This window comes from Necator americanus, chromosome III (assembly GCF_031761385.1).
Source record: "Necator americanus strain Aroian chromosome III, whole genome shotgun sequence".
In the NCBI taxonomy this organism is placed as follows: domain Eukaryota; kingdom Metazoa; phylum Nematoda; class Chromadorea; order Rhabditida; family Ancylostomatidae; genus Necator; species Necator americanus.
In genome coordinates, this window is record NC_087373.1 from 9,709,097 (window position 1) to 9,736,439 (window position 27,343).

At 38.8% G+C, this 27,343-nt stretch overlaps 1 protein-coding gene across 3 annotated transcripts in view; it reads right to left on the reverse strand.

Moving 5' to 3' along the window:
- Positions 1 to 431: 431 nt before the first annotated feature.
- Positions 432 to 27,343, reverse strand: part of RB195_009113 (uncharacterized protein) — a gene marked incomplete at both ends in the record, with an annotated part of 33,573 nt that continues 6,661 nt past the window's right edge. The window contains 21 exons of one of the 3 annotated variants that reach the window (XM_064195952.1): positions 432 to 616; positions 719 to 853; positions 1,425 to 1,500; positions 1,891 to 1,990; positions 2,099 to 2,184; positions 2,352 to 2,444; positions 2,612 to 2,675; positions 2,731 to 2,852; positions 2,914 to 2,984; positions 4,143 to 4,287; positions 4,346 to 4,417; positions 4,485 to 4,641; positions 5,127 to 5,223; positions 5,439 to 5,614; positions 6,277 to 6,421; positions 7,152 to 7,234; positions 7,688 to 7,755; positions 8,135 to 8,213; positions 9,703 to 9,806; positions 19,094 to 19,243; positions 20,895 to 21,017. In XM_064195952.1, coding sequence (XP_064047097.1) covers positions 432 to 616; positions 719 to 853; positions 1,425 to 1,500; positions 1,891 to 1,990; positions 2,099 to 2,184; positions 2,352 to 2,444; positions 2,612 to 2,675; positions 2,731 to 2,852; positions 2,914 to 2,984; positions 4,143 to 4,287; positions 4,346 to 4,417; positions 4,485 to 4,641; positions 5,127 to 5,223; positions 5,439 to 5,614; positions 6,277 to 6,421; positions 7,152 to 7,234; positions 7,688 to 7,755; positions 8,135 to 8,213; positions 9,703 to 9,806; positions 19,094 to 19,243; positions 20,895 to 21,017 — 2,331 coding nt within the window. Of the gene's footprint in view, positions 617 to 718; positions 854 to 1,424; positions 1,501 to 1,890; positions 1,991 to 2,098; positions 2,185 to 2,351; positions 2,445 to 2,611; positions 2,676 to 2,730; positions 2,853 to 2,913; positions 2,985 to 4,142; positions 4,288 to 4,345; positions 4,418 to 4,484; positions 4,642 to 5,126; positions 5,224 to 5,438; positions 5,615 to 6,276; positions 6,422 to 7,151; positions 7,235 to 7,687; positions 7,756 to 8,134; positions 8,214 to 9,702; positions 9,807 to 19,093; positions 19,244 to 20,894; positions 21,024 to 27,343 lie in introns of those variants that run through there. The other 2 variants (XM_064195954.1, XM_064195953.1) reach the window with 2 other exon arrangements.

Here is a 27,343-nt window from a genome sequence, read left to right on the forward strand (position 1 = left end):
AAAAAAATAAAAGTGAAGTAAGCGGAGGAGCGTACTGTGTTTCAACACACGTTGACATAACGAAAATGATCTAATAAAAGACAAGAAAATTCTGAATCACTGGCTGAGTAAAGCGAGACACGAAAACACCTGAAGTTGTAGGTTCAAACAAAGAAAAAAAAAGAGGAAGAAGAAGAAAAAGAAGTAGTAGAAGAGAAGAACAAATAAGATGAAAAAGTTAGAAAACTAATGCACCATGGATACCGGCCTGGTGAACTGAAGAGGGACATCGACTCTTAGTACAACGAATTATATAAATATAATATAGAGTAAGTAACAAAACAAATACACGTACGTAGAATTTTTTTAGGCGTTAAACATTTCAACCTAAGCATACATATATAGTTTGATATTTTCTAATAAATGAAAAAAGAAGAAAAGAATTTTACAGCTCAGTTCACAGGTTTATTTTTCTTAGATCCATATTCTTCAGGTGGTCTATCGTCGTTAACCACTAATTGAAGGGCACCATGTGAGTCTACCGATTTTATAGACATACCGTTGTCGAGATCAGTTGGACGATAGGTCATATAACCAATAATGGTCGCCAAAATCGATAAAAGTTTGCAGACGATCGCTGTAATCAATAATCGTAGGGGTAATGGAGTAATAATAGGGTTTTTTTGAAGATTATTTTCGTTCTACTGGTTCTACTTCCAGTCCTTTAAAATTCCCGTACCTACGGCAGTAATTGTCCAGCTCAATTTCATTGGATCATATACTCGACAACTCTGCTGTCGACCGCAATTCTGCTCCCATTCCAAACATGCAATATCGATCATCATGCCAAAAAGAATTCCTCCAGGGATAAAGCCTGAAAAATTCAAAAAAAAAACACATTAAAATGAGACGTATATTCGGTCGGCAAAACGACTTGAAGCGCGGTGCAGTTGCGTAAGCGGGCGTTGCGCTCGAAGCGGTGCGTTGGAGCGTAGCGGTCAGGAACGCACTGGAACCTTTGCTGGCTGGCGCCACTCTTCGCTGCAGTTTGTTGTTTTTGTTTTGTTTTTTTTTTCGTTTCGAGCGCGTCGTGCGTCGTCGTTGCATCGTGCGCTCATATCAGAAAATCGTTAACATAAATTAGTGAAAGGGAGGGAGAGAGGAAGGAAGGAAAAGAGAGGATCAACGCTTATAATGATGTAGTGAAACAGATGGATTGAAGAAAGAAAATGATATCAAAAAAGATATAAAACAAGAGATAATTGTCAGAAAATGCTTCTGTGGTGGTATGTTGTCAATGAAAAAAATCTGTCGGAAGGTTCCCTAGCGCTTCGAATGCACACAAACATGAGCAGGAAGCATATATTCATTACGTTGGCGTTGAAATAATCGAGATAAATCTTCCTGGGTTCCCTAACTCATAAGTAGCATCGATAGACGCTTACCTAGTAACCTCAGGAATGTCCAATTTATTCCTAAAGCTAGCGTTCGTTGATCGAACGGTACAACTCGGAGCATAATCTGTAAGGGAAACATTTCGGAAAAAAGGTTAAAGGTATCACTCCAGAAATCTGGGATGGTGCGGGTTTCAGGTGGGTTATGCCTATGCGGGGTTGTAGATTATGGGGAGGAGGGTAACTTCGTCCATTTCTTCCTAATCGCCGCAAAAAAATGGCCCGGAAGATGCGGCGCGTGCACAAGGCTGGCGCGCTCCAATTGAACTCGTTGTAGAAAACAGCGCCCCGGAACGCTCGAAGCCACATCTTCCGTTTACGACCGTTTTTACGGCAATTAGTAAGAAATGGACGGAATCACCCTTCTCTCCATAATATACGATCCTGTATAGGCATAACCCTGCTGAAACCCGCCCCACCCCAGATTCGTGATGAGATGCCTTTAACCGAAACAAACCTGTTGAGTGGGAATTCCTGACGCGAAACTTGCAACTACTGTAATGAATAAAGTAATCATCAGAACGTAGACGCTATAACCACAGTCGATATTACAGTATCTGAAAGGAATGAATAACTTGACCTTTTTCAATGAAAAAAGTCCCTGTAGCATCTCGGAACTCTTACAACCATCACAGTAGGAACAACTGAACGAAAAAAAATCTAACCCTTGTAGGAGGACGTCCGAGTGTCGAATTTCCGGATTACTGGTGAAATTTTCCCGTAGGCAGCTACATTCCGACCACTCAGTCTTCTGTAAATGTACCAGTGTTGATCTTCTCAGGAATAGAAAAGTATCGTGGTAAAGTTTTTGATTTTTATCTTACTTTAAGTTTTGAAGAGGGGCAGTGATCTATGAATTAGCATGGGAAAGTCATCTGCATGTCATCCGCTAATAAGCGCCTTTTTTTGTGAACTTACCCCATTTTTGTCTTTTTTGTGCGTACATCCAGCATAACAAGGAGAGAAATACATTCGGCCGGTGTCTTTTTCGCATACTGGATTGAAATCATCCTGAAATCAGTTATTCTACGTTTAATAAAAGATAAAAGTTGGTTAATTCAGCTTCACTCCTCTACGATTCTTTGCGATCGCTTTCTTTTTCAGGATTATCGCCTATTTTTACTCCATTTTTCGCCATCTTTGAAAAATCCTTTTTAGACAAATGAAAAATAAAGTACCTTACAGTAGCAGTCCATATTACACGCGGCATCCACGTTATAATCGATATTATTGTGAATATTTCTGAAATTTTGCGTTTCTTTTTCGGCAGTGCCCTAAATCATTCAGAAAAACTCACATATCATTGTAATCCGTGTTAATTCCAATAAAACTTCTCTGAGGACAATGAACGAGTAAACCGGTGGTGAAGATGAGCGCAATTACATGACAGCATACGATCATTTTTAGCATTCCGCCCACCTACGAGGGTTCACAGGTACTCTCTGAGGATAACTGATAACGATTATCCAACCGAACTTACTTGTAATTTAAGTTTTCGAATCACCATTCCTCCTACCATCACACCAGCAGCTGCAGCAAAAATGACGACAGCTGAAATGTTTTTGGGGTTAAGCCGGGGGTTAATCGCTCAAAAATTCGCAGCGTAGTCCAACTTTTACGGCTTGTTACGCAGAGATATAAAGAGAGAAGAAAAAAAAGCAAAAAAAAAATAACAAGAAAATGATAGAACAGCAAAACAAGTAGATTAAGAAACGATTCAATTTTAGAGTAATAGGGAGGGGCAGGTGTGGTGTAGCGGTTATAGGTTCCGCTTCCTGCAGAAACGTTCGGGGGTTCGAATCCGCACTAGTGCTCACCAAACCTTTCATCCCTCCGGGGTCGATAAACTGGTACCAGACTTGTCTGGGAGGATAAAAACACTGACCTCAGAACATCGGCTAGTCACCGCAAGTCATTGTATAGGCCAGTTACACGTTCGTGAACCTCAAACGATTCTGAATTGAAGTGAACTGGGGGCGCGGGTCCCAAGCGGATTGACTAACGCCGGAGGTTTCATCCTTTTTATCCTTTAAATGAGGAAAAAAAAAGTGACCTAACCATGGAAGGCTGATTCTTGCTCCACTGTTATCACCAATGAACTAATAGTGTTTTCTCTGAGGTCTTGTGTTTTCCTCTCATCTCATTTTCCACACCACTTCTTTCTTTTTCTTTTCATCCTCTTCGTTAATTTATTCAAAAAAAACAAAAAAATTCTTGGAGTTACTGCTGATGGGAGTTTCGTTAATTATTTTTGCATCACTAGTTTTTTTTCTGGTCAGTTTCAACTTGTACGGAGAGCTCTAGACTCCGCCGTGGTAGGGTCCCATGGCGGATCATTTTCTCTAAATTACAGTTAGAGTGAGGGCAGTCATATTCACGCTGATCACTAGGTTTTGTGATTTTTTAGGGATTTGGGAAATTGGTAGACTTATGCTTTTTTAAAATTTTTTGTGCACTTGAAAACGATTTAAAACACCGCAAACTAATTATCCATTGTAACTTTTCCTAACTTCTTGGTAATGAGTTCCTACGATGGGTAATCTCTCTTTCCCAACAACATATAGAAGTACTTAAAAGCTGAATTCTATAGAAAATCTAGCGAAACAGTGGAGTATTACGGTACACAAGTTTAGTACTCTTCGCCAAATCTACCACCAAATTTTAGTGGTCCCATGTAACCAACTGCATTACAATGAAAAAAAAACTTACACGAGAGATACGAAGCCAGAATAGGCGTAGTACTAAGTAGGGTTTCCAGAATCTTTGGCATAAAAGCTGCGAATCCATTAATGATAATCGATTCGAATATACCGATCACTATACAAACCACAAAAGTTGGATTTCGGCAAATTTTCTGGAACAATTTCTAATAGTGGTTTTATCTCGTAGAATAAACACGACTCGCAACTCACCATGATTACCACCGGTAGTTTCTTAGCCTCTTTTGGAGCTTTCTCGTTGACGTCCGCGTTGATGGCGTGCACCTAAAACTGTGGATCGTTTAACGTAGTTCAGCTAGCCCTCTGGAAAAACATCTACTGAATAGGAAACCTGGATTACGTCCTTAGCCCTATGTCGTTTGGCTTCTGGAAGTTCTCGTGCAAAAGCGAGTATTGGGAAAGCAATGATTAGTGCGGAAATCGACGAGGCCAAGAAGCCAACCCACCAAGCTCCGATCCAACGAGGATCCGAGCGGGCAATTGGAGGGCTGAAAGCATATGATTTTTAGGTTGTTCCGTTTGTAGGTTACGGTAGCGTGGAGTTGCCCCAAAAAACGACGTGTGAACCACCTTAGTCCCTACGAGACACATTAGAACGCTCATCATTGTGCACTCTTCGGCCGCCTCCTCAGCAGCCTATTCATTGGTTTTATTTGTTAGTAGGGCGATGAAAAGACCTCATTAATCTTCGACCGCTCGCACGTAGAGGCGGCGCGTGCACGTAGAGGCGGCGCGTGCACAAGAAAGGCGTTGTGTTGCAACTCATTTCGTAGGAAAAAACGCTATTTTCCACGCATTTTCCCACAACGGAAAGACGTGGACCCGTACTTATATCCGTAATGTACAGCTCCAACTCGGCGTTTTTATTAAGGTTTCCGTACCACATCAATTACGTGGAACGCTACCTTTGAACTTGAATTTGAATGAACACCTTTCTGAAAAAATCTCTAAACAAAAAAAGGTTCAGACTTACTGATCCACTCTGTCAAAGTCATCGTAGATGTTCAACAAGAATCCTCCGACAAATACTCCAATGACGGGTCCAAAAGAGGTCAGGACAGCATGGATTGCTGAAATCAAACGACTTTTTAACCAAGCATTCCATTCGGAGGCAGGGTTTGATTTCGAATTTTCAACTACAGGCATAAATGTAGGTTTTTGCGACCTGAGCGACCAGCATCAGCACAAGTTCGATAGGTTTTGAGACTTTAAGAAAGTCACTGGGAAATTAATTGAAAACAGCACAATGTCGAATCGTCCTCACAGAAAATTTTGAAGCTCTTACCTAAGTACACTGGTGATGCTTTTTGTGAGACATTTTCATCGATGAAGGTGGTCCCAATCGAGAACAGTGGTGTGGATCCGACTCCGTGCAATGTTTGACCGAGTATGAACAGCAAAAAATAGGGGTTCAGGTATGAGGTGAACGCTTGTCGTTCACACGTTTGTTGTTCGAGTTCTCTGAAATTAACCTTCTTGAATTTATCGCCTAAAGCAATTTTTCGTTTTCTAAGGAGCTGGGTGAAGTTTATGGAAAGAATGTAGTCATGGATGAGTTCAGCTGATTGAGGACAATCTGGTTCCGCTTAAGAAAGGAAGCAGGAAAGGAAGAAAGCATCTAGGTGTAAAGCAGAGAAAAATTGCCGGTTTTCAGGTTCACGTTTCAAGTCGCGCTCATCGCTCGCAGTTGCGGTTGCGCTCAAAGCGATGTGGTTCGGCGGTTAGGATCGAGGGGGACCGTTGCTAGCACCACTTATCGGTACAGTTCGCAGTGGTCCCACCACGAAATGAACCGCCACGCTCCACACCGCACCGCTTCGCGCGCAGCCGTTCACGGAATTGTATTGTGCTTCATGTCGTTATATCCCGACTATACTAGGTAGTTCCATAAGCTTCTTTCCACGGTTGTCAATGTGTTCACACAGTTCACAGTAGCCTGAATCTCAGGGAAGAAAAATCAATGATCTCTCATGTCGATATACAAAGATTACAAAGGTATTCTACTGACAATATATTACTAATTGGAATATTTTTGTTGTTGAGTAAAAATAGAAACATCAGAAAAGCTGGACATGAACTTATTGGACAACCTATCCAAAACTTCTGAACGCCATTGAGCTCACCTGAGGGTACATTGTCCGAAATCAGTTGAGTTGAACTCGGAATGTTCAGGTTTATAGGGGCTGATGAGCCAGTGCGGTAGAGCACAAATCAATGAGCCGAGCGCCATTACGATTCCACCCCAGCCGATCCAACGTCCCTTATGTCCTGAAGATTCAGATAATATTATAGAACGAAGTGAATTTTACTAAGTAGCAGAGTAACTGTAGTCGACAATTTTGGTTTTGTCCGTGGTTTATCTATTTGTTTTTACTTATTTCTATTTGTATTTGCATTAGAGACGAAGTCAGCAAATAGCTTCGATGTCGGATTTCTTCCAGTAGTAAGTGAGGATCCAGGTTAATTAATCTTACTTTGAAAAGATTCAGCGATGATACTTAGCGTCTTCCACAAATTTTAGAATTCCGGAGTCTTAGTTCACCTTACGATGCAACTTTTTACACCTACAGTAATGACAAGTGAAGGTTCTCAGAAAAGATTAGTGATGAAAATCCCCCACAGGGCCGCTACTTTGACTACAGTATGCTGGTAGGAGTACGGTACTACCTTTCAATGGCCTTGTGAAGTAATGTTAGTATAATATTCTATTTTTAAACCATGCTTCAAATGAGTTCTCTGCTCTGAGACATACTGTAGCCTTCTGGATTATCTTCGGTGGAGAATTCGTATTCTCACTGTTTGTGGAACACGAATGGAAGGAATCTGAGGACGAAAATCCCCTGAACGTTGCCCTTAAGGAAGCCAGTAACAACTCGAAAAGATTTCAAAGAAAACTTTGTATTTCTTTCATCAGAGAAAGAAAAAAAGACATTTTTCCAAAAAAAAGGAAAAAAGAAAAAAAAACAGAAAAATAAATTGACTAAGAGCTAAAACTAACCGCTATTACCCCAATGACATACGGGGAACACGACAAGCAATACGGCAAAGTCATACCAACTAGAAATTATTCCTGTGTGTGTACTGAAAAATCCATAATTAATTGGCGAGAAATAGCCAATAGGGTTACAAAATGTTCGTTGTGTAAGTTATAGAATTTAATTAATTGTCAATTAATTACTAATTTATCCAGGGGCGGCTGTGACGCAGTCGGCTAGAGGTCCGTTGTAGAAACACGGTCGAGGGTTCGAATCCGCCCTAGTGCTCACCAAGCCTTTCATCCCTGCGGGGTCGATAAATTGCTACGAATTTGTCTGGACCGCAAGTCATTGTATAGGCCAACACACGTTCCAAAACTTCAACGATTACGAATTCCAGAAAAACGCGTTGGCGCATCCCAAGTGGATTGAGGCGCCAGTAACTTTATGCTTTTTTTAAATAAATTTATCCTATATTGATTTGATTCATCGGCTTTAATTTGATCTCTAATCATATTTAGGGATTTTTGTCTACGTTGCACAACAAATACGTACGTACCTGGTCATTTTGAATCTTTTCTCCAACGTTGATAATCCTACGGGGAAAATTGCATTTACTACGAAACTCTGAAAAATTACATTATAATTATATTTGTTTGAAAAATATGTTTATTGGAAGGCAGAGTTTGGTTATATTTTCGTCGACGTTAGATTCTCTCCAGTTGAGAGATTCCATCACAGATAGGCAGCTGTAAAGAGTCCCATCGTCGGTTAAAATGATCAGACGTGTTGTGCCTCTAAGCCGATTTCTAGGAATTTCTAGGACGCATCTCGACTTCTCACCGTGGGAAATTCGTGAACTACTCTCCGGATCCTACTTACCGCTGGAGAGAATCCAACTTGTCGGGAACATTCCCAAATGTTACCTTCGACTATTATAAATTAGTTTATGAACCCCTGAGGATTGAGGAAAAAAAGGAAAAGGAAAATAGATTGAGGACTTCACCTGGATAAAAGCGCAGATGCCAAGCATTAGGAGCAACCATTTCGCATTGTGGAACCGTTGCAGCCATGGAGGAGTGCAGCTAGGTTACAATTAAATTATTAAATTATATTTAAATTATTATTATTATATTTATTATTGTATTTATTAATTATCATTATATTTAAACTAAGTTATTTTAAGTCATTTACTATTTTAAACTAAGTTACTAATTATACCACTATTTGAATAAAGCACTTTTGAACCGTTTCTCAGGAAAAAAAGATCCCGAAATTGCTTCTGACTAAGAATTCACGTGATCTAAACAAATTCACTAATTCATTTTTTCATTATTTTTCTATTTTATATGGTCATTAATTCTGAAGATGCTCTCTACAATCTATCAGTTCAGTTTTTTTACGGTCACATATCATTCCAGAAATTTGGAAACAACAATCTCTGGAAAATTTCTGCGCTGGAAAAAAAACAAAACGCAAAAAGAAAATATATATGACATTATCGAACGAAAAAAAAAACTATTTCTAGGCGGCTTTTTTCATGTGGAGTTTTAGTATTTGAATCTTTATAACTTCACCCATCCTAATCACTTCCCCCTTCTTTTTTTTCTTTTTTTTTGATCCGGTGGGTCAAATTAATCGATACACATTTAAAGGTGTCAGCCCACGAATCTGAGGTGGTGCAGATTTCAGGTGGAGTATTCGTATACGGGGTCGTAGATTATGGAGAGGGGATGACTCCGCCCATTTCTTCCTAATTGCCGTAAAAAACGGCCCGGAAAATGCAGCGCGCGCACAAGGCTGGCGCGCTCCAATCGAACTCGTTGTAGAAAATAGCGCGCCAGAATGCCCGAAGCCGTATTTTCCGGGCCGTTTTCTACGGCAATTAGGAAGAAATGAACCTTCTCTCAATAATCTACGGTTCCGTAATAAACGAATACTCCACTGGAAATCCGTACCACCCCAGAATCGTGGAGTGATGCCTTTAATATGGTTGTCCTCACTTTTCCCCACAAAGGATTTTCATACCCGAAAAAAGTGAAAATAAACCCGGGAGTAGTTAGGAGTCCTCAAATGCACACAGCTCACGGATATAGACTTTGTCTAGACTTTGTCAACCTCACATACTAAACTTATGAGCTTTCTGGATGAAAACTGGTAGAGAGAGAGAAAGAGAGAGGAAACAAAAAGTATGGAAACATTGCTGGAACTCGGACGACATACCGGTCAGCGAAGTGTATAAAAGTTCTTGAACCCCCGATACGAAAACGAAAAATATCCTTTTTCTAAAATTTCAGTTATTCTTTTCAAATTTTCCTATTTTGCTCGGAATTTTAACCGTGATTATTGTCATAACACAGAAATGACAATGGAAAAAAATCTCCAACTTTTTCTGAAAAGGCTACGATGCTGAAATATTTGAAATCCTATCATCTATGCAGTAGAAGAACTGCAAATGGATAACATGTGAATTTTCTTCGTTTATTATATGTCCTGTAAGGTTGCCCGGACAATTCCAGAAGTGCTCGCACAAATCCAGAAATGCCCGCACAAATCCAGAAATGTACTATTTACCTGCCAAATCCACATAATAACTTTTCATCGCTATCATCGCTTTTTTCTCTCAGTTCCTCGTCTGATGCCTCAAACGTGCCCGTATCATATCGTTCCATTGAGGCCTAAACAAAAAAATTATCAAATCCTCCTAGTGACGAGGGTTATTTTCAAAAGGCGTGGCACACAATTCTAAGCAAATGCTGATTTTTGACAAATTCATTCTATTTTTAATCCTCCCAGTCATTTAGTTACCGTCTCCTATTTGAAAAAAAGGCATGGACGGAAATTTCAAAGAAGAAAATCAATAATTAGTATCAATGAAGAAATTGTTGCTGGTGTTTTTCCCCTTCGCTATCTTATCGTGAGAAGTCATATTTTCATAACATATTCCGGAAGACCGGCGAGGCGCAGGTACTCACCGTTACGCTACCGAAGAATGGTGCATCCCAAGCGGATCGACTAACGCCAGGGACTGAATCCTTTTTATCTTTTACTCCCGAGAAGCAACGGATTTTGCATTACTCATTAAAATTATGAAGAATCTTTTTTTGGGATGTGGACGTTGTTGTTTTCTATTCAATGACGTCATTTATTGTTCTTTTTTTTTCAAAAAGTGAAGGACGAAAACTTGTTGAGTAGAATTTCAGACAGTCTTACACCATTTTCTTTCCTTCCCTCCAGATTACGAGGGTTGGACAGAATCGCGGTTGTTGTTATTGTTTGTAAACTTGTTTATCTGTTCCTTGTTTTTTTTGTCATAACCAATAATGAACCCTGGAGAATAAAACATTTTGTGCTGTTATGTTACTGTAAAAAAAAGCAATAACAATTCTACCAACATAGTTCAATTCCCAGAAGACGTTAAGCTCACTTCATATGGATTTCCTTATAAGTTTAAAAAAAGGAATGGTCCAATCGTCTCATTAGTATAACATTATTAATAATAATAGTAGTACAAAATTATTGTTCGTTAAATGTTTTTTTTCTAGAAACTGATCGTAGAAAATCATTCACCATTTATATATTTTAAAGTTTATTGTTCGATGTGGAAGAAAAAAATTTTAAAGTAGGAGTAGATTTTTCAAAGTTTTGCAGCATTACTTTTAACTACATTATAAGTTGTAAATAGATGATAGATGTCTTCATATTTGGCAAAAAATGCTGAAAGCATCAGTAATAGGAATAAAATAAAAATAAGAACAGAACATGCAGACAATTTAATGAAATCAACGATCAATACAACAAAAAATAGACTATTTGAGAAAAATCCTTCAAAATTTCGGAATTGAAATTTGGAAACAGTTCTTCGTAATGTATCAATTCCTTAAAGTGAGTGTTTCACGACACGTTGTTAGCCTCTATTCTCACTTCCTTAATTCTTCTTTTCCTCTTCTCAATTCTTCTATTTCTCTTCTATTTTCTTTTATTTCTCAAGGATACTGTATTCTTTCCGGGAATGATATAAGGCAGACAATTTTTTTTCGGGAACGAAAAACCCACACTCAATAATAAAATAAGCATATTAGTAAAATGAGTGTTTTTCTGGAAGGTAGAGAAAAACATGGAAATTTAAAAAAAAATGAAAGAAAAGAAATTTTAACCAATTACGATCACATTATTTGGCAGGCGGTAACATATTTTGTACGCGAACACTCCCGTACGAGGAGAATTCGCTATTCGCGTTCCGCTCGGTCGCGTGGTGAAAAATATCGCGTTGATTTTGAGTTTATTTGGTTGACTGATCGCAATAATTCCCACAAATTCGGTATCGTAAATAAAGAACTGGATTCGTTTTCAGTTTCGGTGAAAATCGATCAGTTCCATTGATAACAGGGAGCGTTAACGTTCAATAAAGATTAAATTCAAATTTTTAACCGAATTTTCAAATGACACGAAGGTTTTACGGTTCAGTATTCGTATAGGGACCGCATAGGAAAATTTTTTAATCAAAGAGTTATTTTCGGTGAATAGGGTTTGGCACATGATTTGCAGGTATCACAGCGATAACGCAGCGTACACCTTGTCCAAATCCAGTGATCACATAAATCAGAAGCACGAAGCTAATCAATTCCCCCTACGAAGCAACTCCTTACACACACATATTAGTGTGAAATAACGGGAGCGCGTAAAGTTGGTTTTACAACATAAGTGATTGGTCGCATGTGAGGTAATGGTGAGTTCAGAGAACAACCTCATACCCTCGGAATGTGGGAATACGAACATCAACGAGAACTTTATGTTTATTTTATGAGAAAATCTTAGAAGAAAATTTCTGACATAGAAGTTACTAGAATCGATGCGGTGTTTCTCTACCTGTAAAATTAAGGGATAAAGCTGAATGATGATCTGTGGGATTTAAGGAAAAAAAAAAGACTAGAGAAGAGAAACAAAGTCGAAAAAATTCAAAATACACCGCAAAAGTGGAATAAAATTCAGCTTGAAATCGCTTTCTGTCCATGTTGTTGTTATTTACTCTTCAAAAAAGAAGAAAAAAAAGGAAAAAGAAATGCTGATGTTAAAATAAAAAGCGTTTGCTCACTGACGAAAAATCTACAGTCGTTATTGATAAAAAAAATACTTTTTCTCTTCGAAAAAATTAGAAATTCAAGGTTATGCTCTATCTTTCAATATTTAGATTCTTCACTTTTTCCACCAGCACTACGTCCCACCTATTAGTTTTAAATTGTCCATTGAATGCACTTTTTTCATAGTACGAATCGTTCTTTCAGTTATACACTGCTGATACATGAAAGCATTCTTTAAATTGTTCTGGTAGAAATAGCCTCGTTTCTGGTCTACAATTTCGAAAATGAGTTTCAGCTTCAAAAGTTAGAGGCGGTGTTTTTGATTGCACTAATTGCATGATATCTATTTACGAGTGTACCCTTGGCCTTTTTTTCAAACAAAAAAAAAAAAACGAATTACACGTGAATTACTGAAAATAACAATTAAAGGCATCATCCCAGGAATCTGGGGTGGTGCGGATTTCAGGTGGGTTATGCCTATCCGGAGTCGTAGATTATGGGGAGGAGGGTGATTCCGTCCATTTTTTTTCTCTAGTTGCCGTAAAAAAAGCACGGAATGTGCACGAGGCTGGCGCGCTCCAATCGAACTCGTTGTAGAAAACAGTGCCCCAGAACGCTCGAAGCCGTATCTTCCGGGCCGTTTTTACGACAATTAGGAAGAAATGGACTGAATCACCCACCTCTCCATAATCTACGATCCCGTATACGAATACTTCACCTGAAATCCGTACCACCTCAGATTCGTGGGGTGATGCCTTTAAGAGATAAAGGAACCGAGTGAGAGGAACGTCAAAAGTGTTTACTGAGGGGTGGTAAAGGTCAACGAATAACCTCCATATCCACAAAAGAGTTCTCTTGCAATTTTTGCACAAGGACCGACCGATTCTTATCTATCGTCAACATAGTCCATTTATCTAGTTCCTTAATTAGAGTCTAAGTGCATGTTTTCATAGATTTTCATCAGTTACTTACCTTCTAAGATTGTTTTTGCCGAAAGTTTTTCATCCGAAAGAAAAGTACGGGACAAAACGTCAATCGTGGTTGGAACGATACCGAGTTGCACAAGTTATCAAAACTGATCTTCCGTTGTCTGCTTATTGATGAGGGAGTCGCTAATTTTCGCCATACCTCTGATAAAAGAGTTTTTTTTTTTGCTGTATATAAAATTTTTCTACTTTACGAGCATTTTATAAAAATCGTGAACGTAACGTAAGCAAGAATTCATCTGGAATTTCAACGAGGTCTGTTGTCATAACATACGAATGACACAGATGCATAAAAAAAAAGCATCTGGCTGAAGAAAAGGTTCTTCTGTTCTCCCAAAGAAATTTTGAGGAATTTGGACAATTTATGATTATCTGGAAAAACAGAGTTATTCACTAAAAATTCAGTTTTATATTGTAGCAACTGAAAAAAAAACGAAGCGGCTTCTATTCAGCCCGTTTTCCATCATTTATTTCAATACGGGAATTAACAGTCGGTACCAGGAGTGTTCAACCGGGCTAATGCGACGCGACGCGTCGGGTCTATCTGATAAGTGTTGTCGTATTTGGGGTAAGCAGTTTTGTAGTACTTTCCTTTTCATGTAACTTTACCATCGAAAGCTTATCAATGCACTGACGCGGCCACAGCACCTGCATGCGACCCACCGCGCGCCAATGCCCCCTCGACAGCGGTTGCGTCGCGTTAGCCACGTTGAACATGTTCTCAGACTACAGTACCACGGTGTTTTTTTGCCAAATTCAGAAGCTTTTAGTAATTATAACAAAGATAGGATGAAATTTAAGGATTAGTTCTGCATTTCGCATCCATAAGGATAAGTTTTGCAACAGAGGGAACCAATCAAAATTCTATGGAATAATTTTTTCACTTTTCCAAGCACAGAGTTGTTGCTGCCACGGTCGCTGTTGTTTCTGCCGGAGCAGATTACGGAAAATGCTAAGGAAGACTAGCGCTGAAGATCGAGCGAGTTTTTTTTTTCTGGAAGAAGAACTCTTCACGTAACAAGCAAAAAGATATGTGGTCTTTTCAACTTCAGTCCTACAGTTTGAGCTTGAGTTCACCTGTAAATTGACAATACCTCCTTTTTCTCCTTTCCTTTTTTTTCTTGCCACAATTTTTTCTCGTAATTCAAAAATTGCTTTGGAATTTTTGTGAATGATATGGTAGGAGGATACGATATGAATACATAGGACATGGGTGAATATGATCGTTGGTTCTGCCCACATCAGAGGAAGACTTTCCTAAGTTCATCTTCAGGATAAATGATCAGGAAAGCAGAATCAAGGAATTGCAAGTGAAGAAAATCTTTCGGTTGAAAGAGTAGAATACTTCGAAAGCTCTATTTGACTTTTCGGATAAATCGAGCATTGAATGATTGAAAATTCCATATGTTCGAGAGAGATTGGGAATCGAACAAAATCGTTAGCAAAAAAAAATGTTTGACTGTCTAATGACTTTATCGCTTTGAAGATGCGACTTTGTTTATGCTAAAAATAAACAAAAAAAAACATTATGAAAGATTTCACGTATTACGAATTGAATAAAAATATGTCAGTCAAATTTCAAAGAAAAAATGAGAGGTTTTTTCTTTTTTTTTTGGGAGGGAGAGGGTATGAATATATACTATACTCTACGTTTGTTTGCCTGTTTTTGTCTGCCCGTGTGAAGACCTTCTTGTTCCACCTTTCTGAAATCGGTTTAATGTTTTTCTCCAATTTTCTATTGTTTTCTGCAGTGTAACCTAATCCAATTTCTGCATTACCGAACGAAATTGGATTCATAGTACAACTTTTACACGTAACTACATTAACATTACTGTCCCTACACTCAAAAACCTGAAAAATGTGCAAATGTCTAAATTTTCTGGAGTTTTTCGAAGTTAAAATGTGCTAGTTTCCAAATCATTAAAAGATTCCACATGTGGACCAAATTCATGCTGAACCAAACATAAAGTTCTTAAAGATAATTTGATTAAAAAAATTAAAACAAAACAAGAATTAAATTGAAACACCAAAATTTTGTTGGGTCATTCCTATCCAGCAGATCAGATGTTATAAGTGTAGATTTCTCATTTCACTGTGAAAGACGTTGAAGAATCTTTCACCTCGAATAAATCACATACTAACCTCCAATAAAGGTTAAACACAAGGGAAAATAGTGTTTCACAGGAGAGAAGAAAGGTTTTATGCTGCGCATGCTTTGGAAAATTTTTATTATTATTTTTATTCAATTCTTTTAAGAAAATCAAAATAATAGTCATAACGTAGACGACTTGGGAAGAATTGCGAAAAAAAAAACACATAATTCCAATATTCCCATGGTGTCGCGTCCAGCATCTCTTTTATATTAGTTCCTCCTCTTCTCTACTCAGGACACTGTACCCAGGATCACCCAGATACGGTGACCTATCCCTCCACTACGTTCGCCTAATCGCCTATCACATACGTGATAATTTCCTACTAGGGCTTAGTTGAACTCGAAATATTACTCGATATAAAAATCCCCTATATTAGAAGAACTGAATTTTCATGATCAAAAAAAAATTCTCATACTATTTTCTTATTATTATTTTTTCATTATTTTCATAACCCAAAAAAAAATCTCATGTCGTTGGAGATAAATCAGGAATAAATAAAGTTTCTACAATCGGCTAAGGTACCACATATCACGGAAAATAATCCACATCACCATATCGGGGGCAAGCTTGCAACGGGATATCTGGAACTTTCAGAGGAGGCCTCGAGATAGTGAACAGAAACAGGAAGGGATTCGAAAGTTCTTTTTTTTCAATCTTAAGTATTTTAGGGATTAAGGTGAGATGGTTTCAAAGTAAGGTGGTGTAAAAGATTCTGTGTTAGTTTACTGATAAACATTCGTAGATTTTCAAAAGATTTCTACGTATCCTCATCCGAAGACCGTCCGGTTTTCGACCCTCCACAATAAAATCATAGTGCCAGGTTTCAAAGTTTGATGTGTCGGACATAACGCGATAATTTAAGAAGACAGTTTGTTCGCTGTAATCACCATCTAATGAGTTTTCCGTTAAATTCTTTAGAATAGAAATGTAAAGACATGTTTATGACCGAAAAAAAGGATAAGAGTACATGGAGAAGGATAGGCACTAGGAAGTCTTCCTTTTTTTTCCTGGATTTTAAAAGAAAATTGTTTGTGCATGAGTAATGCTGAGTATAAACGTAAAATAACGTAGCGTAGTCATGAAAAGGACTATGAACAACAGTGAGTTGAGAGCAAACGGACGAAAATATGACTTTTTCGATATCGTGGTGGTTAAAGACGGTAGAATAAGGATGTAGATACTTGCATGTAATTAAGGACGTATAGAGAGCGTACGGTAATTTAGAAATCCTTAGTGAAGCGAATGGTTCGAATTTAAAAAAAGCCGATTAGTCGTGTACACTTTTCTCTGATAAGCAACTCGTCGTGAAGCCTAGATCCGCAACCGCTAGCAAGGCGCGTCCTAATGGAATGTCGTCGTAAAAAATTCTCATCGCTAGGAATTTGCCGTTGCTTATTCCACCATTCATCGATTTTATTATTACAGCACGTATTCTACTGTTAAAGGGTTCCGTTTTTTTTCAAGGGTTTCTTATTGATTGGTTATTGTTTTGATCTTTAAAGTGTTTTCTATACCGAATAAGCTTACTATTATTCGTTATTATTATCAATTATTTTTTACTACAATTATTATTCATCTTTTTAAATTCTCAATTTAAATATAGCTCGTAAAAGTCGATTGGCGCCAGATAGGCAGAAAAATTCACGGTCGTGACTGGGTTAAAGGCAGCACACCACGAATATGACGTGGTGAAGGAACGACGGAAGAAGCTGGAAATAGTGATTGTGGACTGCGGGATCCCGGATGGTTTCCTTCGCTTAATTTTTAAAAAAAAACGGAACAGCGTGGTTACGACGATATCAGTTTTGTTCCTACGAGGTACGTTAGAACGCAACGTTCTAACGTACCTCGTAGGAACAAAATCTGTTCCCACGCCGGTTTTTTTTACAGCGATTAGGCAGAGAGACGAGCGGGACCATCAAGGATCTCGCAATCTAAAACCACATCTCTAGCATTTTCAGTGGATTTCTTGACTTTACCAGATTTGTGATATGATAGCTTCAAGCATTTTTATTTATGTCTCGTTTCTATTTTTTCTCTGTTTAACAATAGTTGCCCAACAATTAGCACGTATATTTTTCTTCTTCGTTCACTACTGCTGCAATTTTTTTCCATGGTCGAGTTTCAGGCACAACTTTCAAGTTATTTTTAAGCAAAGCATGCAAAATATATAGTTTCGGGAGAATCGACAATTAGTTTTTGCATCTTAGGCTATGCCCTCCCTGGACTAGGAGTGAGAAAAGTTCCTAGGTATTGGGATCTGGACAAAAAAATACAAAACTTATTTGAACACTAAACACTAAACATTATTGGTAGGATGTCAAATAGTTTTCTTCATTCACATCCAGGCGTCACAGCACGTTTCGATCATCACACCCACACGGCTTTTGGCTATCTAGACAACCAAATAAAAGTCGGTATAATAGGCGTGGATCGGTAGAGGTGCTCACACTTAGCTGTTAAGCTATTGTACTCATAAAAGTGTTCCTCAATGGGGTTTTTGTTTAGAAAATCCGAGAAAAAAATAAATTCCAATTAATAGATTTGAGACGGCACCAACGAATAAAGTTTGAAGTAGGGAACACAGAGGTCACCGTGAATTTCTTAAATGCCCTGCTCAACAAAAAAAAAAGATGGTTTCTAATAATTATTTTTTTAGTTATTTTACTGTAACTAAAACTTTTTCTAACGGATTTATTTTATTATTACTATTTTATCACTACTTACTTTTTTAAAATCATTTTTATCATTTATTTTATTGTCATTTTATTTGTTAGGAGGGCGCTGGTCACAACTACAAATACGTGTGTTGTCGACAGTTCGAAACTGACCGAGATCGATCACGTTGTTTGTCTCTCCGACTTCGAAAAATTGCGCAGAAATTCTCTAGAACTTCTGGATACATCGATTGACATCCTCAAATTACTGTTTGGGGAATATAGGCGTTTATTGACCCCTACGTTCTTCTAATTTCATGAATTCGCAAGGTGTTGGCCTGCTCTAAAGCGATTCATAGAAGCTAAACAGAGATTTTCTTTTATTATTTCATTTTGCTTCCATTCTCTAAGCATAGTTGAAAATTCCAACAAAAAAAAACTTTATCAATTTGGAATATTTGTTACTTACTGCGCACCACAATCAGAGAATGAAGAGCGTAATGAGATTTTGAAGTATTTTGAATAATTTCTGAGGTTAAATTTTTGTTTTCTTTTTTTATACTGGTTTAAGTTTGAAATAGGTACTTCTAGAGCTTCGACGACTAAATGAAATAAGGCGAAATACGCTTTAAAATGGAAAATCTCAGTACTTTCAATAGAAGCGATCAGAATGCTTAGAATACATTAGGAGCATTCCAATTTTTTTTTTTGGTTTAGTGTACAAGACCTATGAGGGTACCAAGGGTTAACGGTGTAAGTAACCTCAATTACACTCAATCAACAAGGAGAACCTTTCTGATTCATTTTTTTTGCCTAGTTTGTGATGCTTATAGTAAGGTAGTTAAAAATTTTAAGTAGTAAGACTAAGAACTGAAACTTTTGCAATTTGTAAAGAAGATTTAATTGAGAAGTACCGGCTTGTTACTATCAGTTAAGTTCAAATGGGCTCCTTTCTGTCTAGAAAATACCTTTTTTTTATTTTCTGAGGGCTATAGTGGTTTTTTTTTCGGACGGTACTTTTCGGACAGTATCTTTCAGTCTATTTCTACAGTATACGGCACGTTGTAGTAACCTAATGCAAAACTTACTATGGACGAAGCAGACAAATGTGAGATCATATTCGATCTGTGCACATCCATTGTTGACGGCGGGCCCGATTGAGCTAGCGATGAGTTTGGGGTGCCAGAGAACAGAAGAGGGTTCGATGGATTTTGTGGGGGGTTGTCCACATCACTTTCCTATATAACCTTCTGTTCTTCACTATTGTAATATATCGTAATCGTGTCTCTAATTTCAACCAGTTCTCCAGTCACGCCCATCCACCACCGTCGCCCGCCAGCGCGGACCACACAAAAAGTTGCATTGAACGGTGAGCATGAGCTATTTATCCCTCTGTCAGCAGGTGACCTGTGTCAACAACGTGTCTGGACCCCGAAAAAAGACTATCTGTGCTTTCTGGCACTCAACAGGGAATGTTTGAAGGAGACTGGGATGTTTTCTGGACTTTTAGACTTATTAGTAACTCAGTGTATTGTTGCGAAACATTCCCTTATTAGATTTTTGTTTTGTCAACAATTAATTTTTGACTGCAACTGAGTACAGTAACGTATTCAATCGGTCACACTCTACGCACTTTTACGTAGAAAGTGAACGGAAGAAAAATGCCGAAAAAAAATGTCACGTTAAGTGTACAAAAACACAGATGGATACGATAACTTTTTACGGAAACGTGCGAAACGTGTGTTGCCATTCACACCTGAGATGTGAAAATAAGTGAGAGTTTTCTAAGAAAAAAAAAGAAATGAATCAGGGAAGGCAATCCTAGCTTTTTTCAGTCGTGTTCGCCGTTCAAGGATGGAGAAACGGTTTTTTTCATTAACCAAAGAATTACCACCGATTCTCACCATCAAACAATCATTTCTCGAAATCTACGTGTCTTCAAAGATCCCTCTATCCTAGAATAAGCCTCGGTTGCCCGTAAAACATTAGAATCTTTATATTTTCCTGTTATGCCAACGATGTGTAGATGAGAATTTCTTATTGGCCTGACGTTTCGACAAACTCGTCTTTTTCAAAGGCCTGAAAATGGTTCGAGGTCTTTGACACCATGCATATCCCATCAAACTCCTCCTCTCTCCTCGCTAAGCCTCGATATTGTTCCAAGTACACCACGCAAGACCTTCAAAAGGAAAACAACTGACCAGTTCCACCGACTAGCGGGGTTGGTAAACCACCGCGTTCTTAAAGGTTGTCACCAAGGCGAATTAGATCTACGCACTGTGTAGTATCCTTAAGTACCGGTGTCTGGATAACGTTAAGGAACTGCATGTGGAGCAATCTCTCTTAGCTCACAAAGTGTTACGAACGGCAAAAAGTCATCGGGTAATTGATAAGCACTCATTTTTAAGTACAAAAATAAAAACAGGTAAATAAATTATAAATAATTAGAAAACAATGGGCGGGTGTAGTATAGCGGTTAGTTTCCGCTTCCTGCACAATCGATCGGAGGTTCGAATCCGCCCTAGTGCTCACCAAGCCTTTCATCCCTCCGGGGTCGATAAATTGGTATCAGACTTGTCTGGGAGGATGAAAACACTGACTTGACCCATCGGCTAGCCACCGCAAGTCATTGTATAGGCCAGTTCCACGTTCGTAAACCTCAAACGATTCTAAATTGAAGAGATCAGGGCGGTAGATCCCAAGCGGATTGATCAACGCCAGAAACCTTATCCTTGATCCTTTAATTAGAAAACCTAAATACACTCTCAAATGCCGAGGTTTTAAGAAGAGAGGAGTTGGAGATTATTAGAATCTTCACCTTGGAACCTCTTTTTTTAAAAGTAATGTTGCGGTTGTGGCCGGATAAATTTGGCAAACACCGATGCGTACCTTCGACTGACATGGCGAATTGTTGGCGGCTGCATTCTTCACAATATGAAACTCTTTCAGCATATGAAAGAACGTATTCTTCTTGTCGGTTGACATCGACATTTCGTTCGTAGCGTTCGTAGCCTCCATCACATTGAAGTAAGGAACTCTTTGACGGCAGCGAATAAGTACGGTGTGCTTTTGAGAATTCTAACTGAACCGAAAGTTGCTCCACCTCTTTGTCACTGTTTTTTTTTTTCGTTCACCTTTCAATAAGTTATTATTGTAGTCATACGCCACACTCATTATTCATTTCGCATATTCAAAAACAGAATACCGCGTGGTGATCGAAAATGAGAAAATCAAACCACTCTGTTCGGTGAATGTGGTGAATGAAAGCTTTGGTCGACACTAGCGTGGTCTCGAACCATTGACCGTATGGCTTCAAAGGACTTCTAACCGACTACGCTGCATCCGCTTGTATAGGAGTAATTTCTAGTGCCTCTTCGCTAGATCGAATGTTGTTTTTTGTCCAGAAAGATATTGATAGCGATGGAGTCGTACACTATGATAGCATGACGTCATGTTTCACGTAATTCGTCTAAGAATTCCCAGTTTTTCCCCCACCCCCCGTTTCACCTTCACGTGAAATATTTGTCGTTCTCATTTTCCTCGTCTTTTCTGAGAATATTCACAAAACTTCTTTGCATTATTTTTTCGCAAGGTACTCGAAGGCACGCGAATCCTCATTATTTCAGTTCTCTGCTTGAGAAATCGCTCTTTTGGTAGACAAACATATGTCCCAATTCCAACAAACTTTCCGGATAATTTGAAAACCGTAGTTAACCGTAAGATACAGACTTTGGAAGGACTCTTTTGGATTCTGAACCAAATGCATATCTTCACAAAGAAAGAAGCTACTTTATTTGCGTTTCAATATTTTTACTGCGTCGCTGCGCTGAAAATTTCCAAAGGTTCAGTGCGATTGTGCTTTTTGTCTGAAAATTTTAGCTCCACACAGCGTTGCGACTTTTTGTGAAGCATCCAGAAAATGTCTTATGGATGTGAAACGAATTATTTCCGGTCTTTTCCAACTAATCTATCGCTATTCAACCTATTTTTTAAAGAGGAAATTCGTAGTCTACTTTTCTAAGAATGGCTTTCACTTCGCCGAAATTTCTGGTGCTACAGAATGCTGAAGTTATATCGGGTGTGACATATGTCGACTGTAGTGGAGTATGTAAATTTCTTGATCCACTCGCGTTCATTAGAGACACCCTGATGGATTGATCTTAACAACTTGAGATGTCAAATTCTATTTCTGTCAATTGTTTCATATGAATCTTATCGCTGACATGTTACAGAAGTTAAAAGAACTAAAAAGAAAAACCAATGAAGTGTTTAAATTGGCGACTTCATTTTTTTACTGTTCACTGTTTCCGGAGAACGCTCACCCGAAAATTTCTTACATTTCCGCTCGGCTACAGTAAACCCATCTAAGGTTGCGATGAACTAATCGCTCTTAGTTCTGCCTGGAAGGTCCCGGAAAAAAGCTGTAGAAATCCTTTTGGTGGTTTCGATGCCCTGGGGCCCATATCCCACATTTCTCCCATATATCCGAGTCTCCTTACATTATTGTTCGTTGTTATTATCTCGCTGTTCTGCTTGAGAAGATGTCTTATGATAAAGAATGTGCTCCAAGAGACCTTCCAGATAATTTGAATGCCGCAGTTTACCGTAAGGTGTAGGTTTAGCTGGGACAATGTGAATGCGGCTTAAAATCCAACCTAATCCAATCTACTAGAGAAGGATTCTCTACGGAGTTCAAATGAATGATAAGCAGAACTTCCACGGAAATCGTGTCCAGAAAAATCTGTAGGTTTCTCATTGCTGAGGACTTCATTGAACGATCAAATGTCCATCGCAATACAAAATCTCATCATTCTCATGGAATTTTTTCATGTCCACAAGAAGCGGAATCGCAGGTCACACATCAACAGCGCTCCGCTACACAACATTTAAAGAACGTCAATCCCGATGAGATGGCCAATCGCACATAGGAACTGGAAGCGCTTTGAAGGTTCTCCAGACGTTCGTTGATTCCCGCGCTATGTTGATCAATCATTAGATCGTTGAAAACGCAGTTGAAACGTGTAATATGGAGTTTTGCAACTTCAGCCTTGAACGAATAGGAAAAAATGCCCGCAAATCTTCTAACCACGAGGGGATTCTGGACATCACAAAGAACCCCTTATTGTTCTGATAAAGTGTGTGGGGCGGAACTGAGTGAAACGTCTCTTTCAAAAAAAAGTATCTAAACAATTCGAATCATTCAAATCTTATACACTATCCCATATTCTTTAGCGCTTTTAACGCCACAATGAGATGGATCAACTCCTTTTTGGGGAATTTTGGAGGAGGAGAAGACTTGTTCACATTTTGACTTCAAATCCATTATGCAGCACAGAAAAGAAACAACAGATATAGGATTTATAGAGATTTGGGGCTTTTGGTTCTTCTGTTGTTTCTGAAATATTCTGAATTTTTATTTTTTGATGTCATTTCAGAATATTTCCGAGGGCAATGGAACAGTTTTAAAAGAATCAGAGGACCTTGCTTTAAAAATCTTTGTCTCTCAACGCTTTGATCGTGTTTTTTAATGTCTTCGTATTACTATTATTACTATTATTACTATTACTTGTACGAGGCCAACTTGAAATTTCCAAGAATATAGCCGAAAAGTTTTCCAACCTTCGAAACCAATAACATGAGAAATTTTTTTACTTCTGAGTTTCCTGACCGTTTGGATGCTTTCTCTAGGGTGATGAGGCGCTTGAGAGGGTAAATCACTAATGGCTTTGATTTCTTCCAGGCTCTGACGAAGGCGATAACGCCGAAAAGTTAGCTGTTGTTTAATAAAGACGATCAATACCAATCTTGGCCAGAGCTCAAGAAAATCAATTAAAAACTACGTTTCAACATGCCGAGATTCAAAGACTGTCGAACATGGGTAACATGAGAAATGCCACCTTTCTATCTCTCGGGGGTTGAAAACATCTAAAAGTGAGGTAGTCCAGGTTATTAACATCTTGATAAAATAGTTTTTACACGGTTCACAACTCTAAGCAAGCGCTCAAACAAAACTGTGGAATCCATGCCCTTCTAGGAGTATTTTGTTTACATCCTTTGCATTTTTGAAGGCGAGGAAGTTGGTAAGAGTTTCGGATGCGACTGAAAAGTCGAAGCGCCTTTAATACAACCAGGGCTTTCATCGAAGTCGATGAATCGGTGCCACATCTTATTTGTCCACCAGGCAAACGATGAGACTGCTTTAGATCCGGTGTAATCAATTTGATCTCGTGCACGAGCTGTGGGGGCAACTATGTTGGTGAAACAGCAGGACCGCTGTTTGTTTGCATCAAAGAGCACGTGGATAGAGTAGGTTACGGGAATGGACACCTTCGGGACGCCCGTAGAACATGAAAACACGACAAAGCCAATTTTGAAACGAGGGCTCAGATCTTGGGGCACGAATCTAAAGTGTTGGCTCGAAAATCGCAGGCGTTTTGATCGTCCAAGTCAAAAACCCTAAAATGAACCGCAAGGGTCTGTCGATAACGCTGGAACTCGTGCCATATCTCGGATGGCTTTTCTCATCCGAATGACACATTCGAATCATTCGCTCTTGTGGTCGAACAGTCAGCGGTCCATGCTAAGCGTCTCCGATCTAAGGTGAGCACGTCGCTGCGTCAGTGGTTGAGAAGTAGGTTTTGAACATTATCTGTTTAGTTGTTTTGGCCGCTTAAATTGAGGATTTAATCCCCTATTTCAGGCTCTGAAGAAAGCGATTTTGCCTAAACGTTAGCCAATAAAGTTAAAGGCATCACCCCACGAATCTGAGGTGGTGCCCATTTCAGGTGGGTTATACCTATACGGAGTCGTAGATTATACAGAGAAGGGTGATTCCGTCTATTTCCTCCTAATTGTCGTAAAAAACGGCCCGGAAGGCACGACTTCGAGCGTTCCGGCGTGCTATTTTCCACGAGTTCGATTGGAGCGCGCCAGCAGAGTGCAGACGCCGCATTTTCCGGGCCGTTTTTTATGGCTTTTAATCAGGAAGAAATGGATAGAATTACCCTCCTCTCCATAATCTACGACCCCGCACAGGAACTCTCCACCTGAAATCCGTACCACCCCAGATTCGTAGGTGATGCTTTTAATTAATAACAGTCTCGAGTACAGCTAAATAAAAATCAATACGACATCCTTCTATGCCAAGGATCATCGGGAGTCGAACGTTTCGGCACCTCATCTATTTGGGAGGATGAAACACTGACTTGATGTACAAATTTATACCTCCTCCTCTCTCGGTTGACTGTATAGGCACCACTTGCGTACGTAAACTTATAGCGACGTTGGGTTAAAGTCGAACACATAGATGCATTTCAAACGGTGGACTGGTCAAACCCTAACGGATTGATACACTTTATACTTTATATCGAGAAATAAGTGAATAAATGGAAGGTGAAGTGTAGTTCATAAATATGGACGTGAACATGCTCGATTCTTGCTGGTTACAAAAAAAAAAGATGGGTGAGAGAGCACCCGTGTCCCCTACGATGCAACTTATTACGGATGGTAGAACGGTGTTAATTCACAATGCGCTTGCTGTTGTGCATATCGGGGAACCTCTTCAGGATATGTGCACTACTTTTTAAGCAGAACCAAGATTGTTATTGATCTTTATTCTGGCTAACGTCGCCTTCTTCAGGGCTTGGAAAAATCAAAAACACGTGTAATCTACTCAATCAAACGCCTCGTCATCCCACAAGATATGACTTTGCAAACAGATTATTCAAAGGCAACGCCAGAAAAGCAGACCACCATAGCGCTCACTTTGATAGCCACAAAATCATGAATCGTAAAGAAGAATGCATCGCCGTGACCAGCTGGCGCCTTATCAAGATCTTTGCGGGTTTTGACCTACGGGGTCAGAGGCGGGGCATCGTTACTAGTTAATACTAACGGCGCAAGTCTAAAAACTGGTGGTCCGCTAATATCACGAGTTCGTGGCTGCTTTAGTTGCCTTTGAATAATCTGTTTGCTAAGTCATATCTTGTGGGATGACGAGGTGTTTGAGCAGAGGAGAGTAGATTACACGTGATTTTTCCAGGCTCTGAAAAAGGCGACGACGCCGAAACGTTAGCCAGAATAAAAATAAATAACATTATTGGTTCTGCTTAAAAAGTAGTACACAATCAAACTCTACGTTGCCAAGATTCAAAGAAGGTCGAACTTGGAACTTACTCTGCAGGATATTTTGAGTCATGTTGGAGTTGGATTGGTGATGCTGTACAACGACGGAATTTCCTGCATTTTGTCACGCGAAAAGCTAAATATAGCCGAACAAGGATGCAATCAAGACAGTATCATGCGCCTTTTCCTGGATATCTACGCAGAAGTGGCATTATCATGTTCAGAGACGTGAACTACACCTTTACTGTGGTCACTTGAGGAGTTCTCAACGCCATTAATTTACGCTGTTTACAAAAAAACTTGCTAACTTATGAAGATCTCGCTTAATTTCACTATTTCTCTATTGCTGTGTATTCGGCAGAAAAATTATTTTGATGATGTGGCCGCGATCCCAAGGTTTCATTGCGCAATCTCGGTCAATTCTTTTTCTATTGCTGAAAATTTTTGAAAAATAGAGGTAATCATGTTCTATGAAACGAAATAGGATACAAAAGAAGTGACTTGTTGACTCACTCCTTTTCCCGAAACTTGAATTGTCACATATTAGATGTGAACGATAACAAACACCTTCGCAAGTTTTTTTTTTTGTTAGAAAGTTATGGTTTGTATTTCTTTTTGTCCACTCAACACTTTTTCTCATTCTTCTTCCGTTACTCGTGAACTTAATTTAAACATTTATTTATTTATGTAGAGATTCTAACGCTGTCAGTTTCGTTATACCTTCCCTGTAGGATAGAAATAATAAGATAGGTGTCAACAAAAAGAAGTGTCATTATTTCCTTTTCTGTTGACGGTTTTTAGAAGGGTTTCCTAATGAGTTTTTCATTGCTAGGAACAATTTGAGAAACAAAGATTAAATTTCAAAAAAAAAGAACACAGAAAACGATCAGTTACTCTATTTCCATGAAAAATTTTCTTTGTAAACTTGGAAAAAAACAACAACACGGTTCTCGTTATCGTCACCAGCTTCCACTTATCCACTGAATGTCCGGCTAAAGCCGGACTTCAGACTTTCGGTGGTTTTAGCTTCGCTCCTCTTCACTGATCAATGAAAGTTAATAGTAGTGGTGTTTTCTGCAAAATTAGATTTGTGTTTTTTTTTAACAACACGCTCTCCTTCTCTTCTTTATATTATAAATTAAGGCTAAAGATTACGGATTTTTCCTTGTAAACGCGTCAATTCTACATTTGGAGAATATTCGACCATCAGCTGC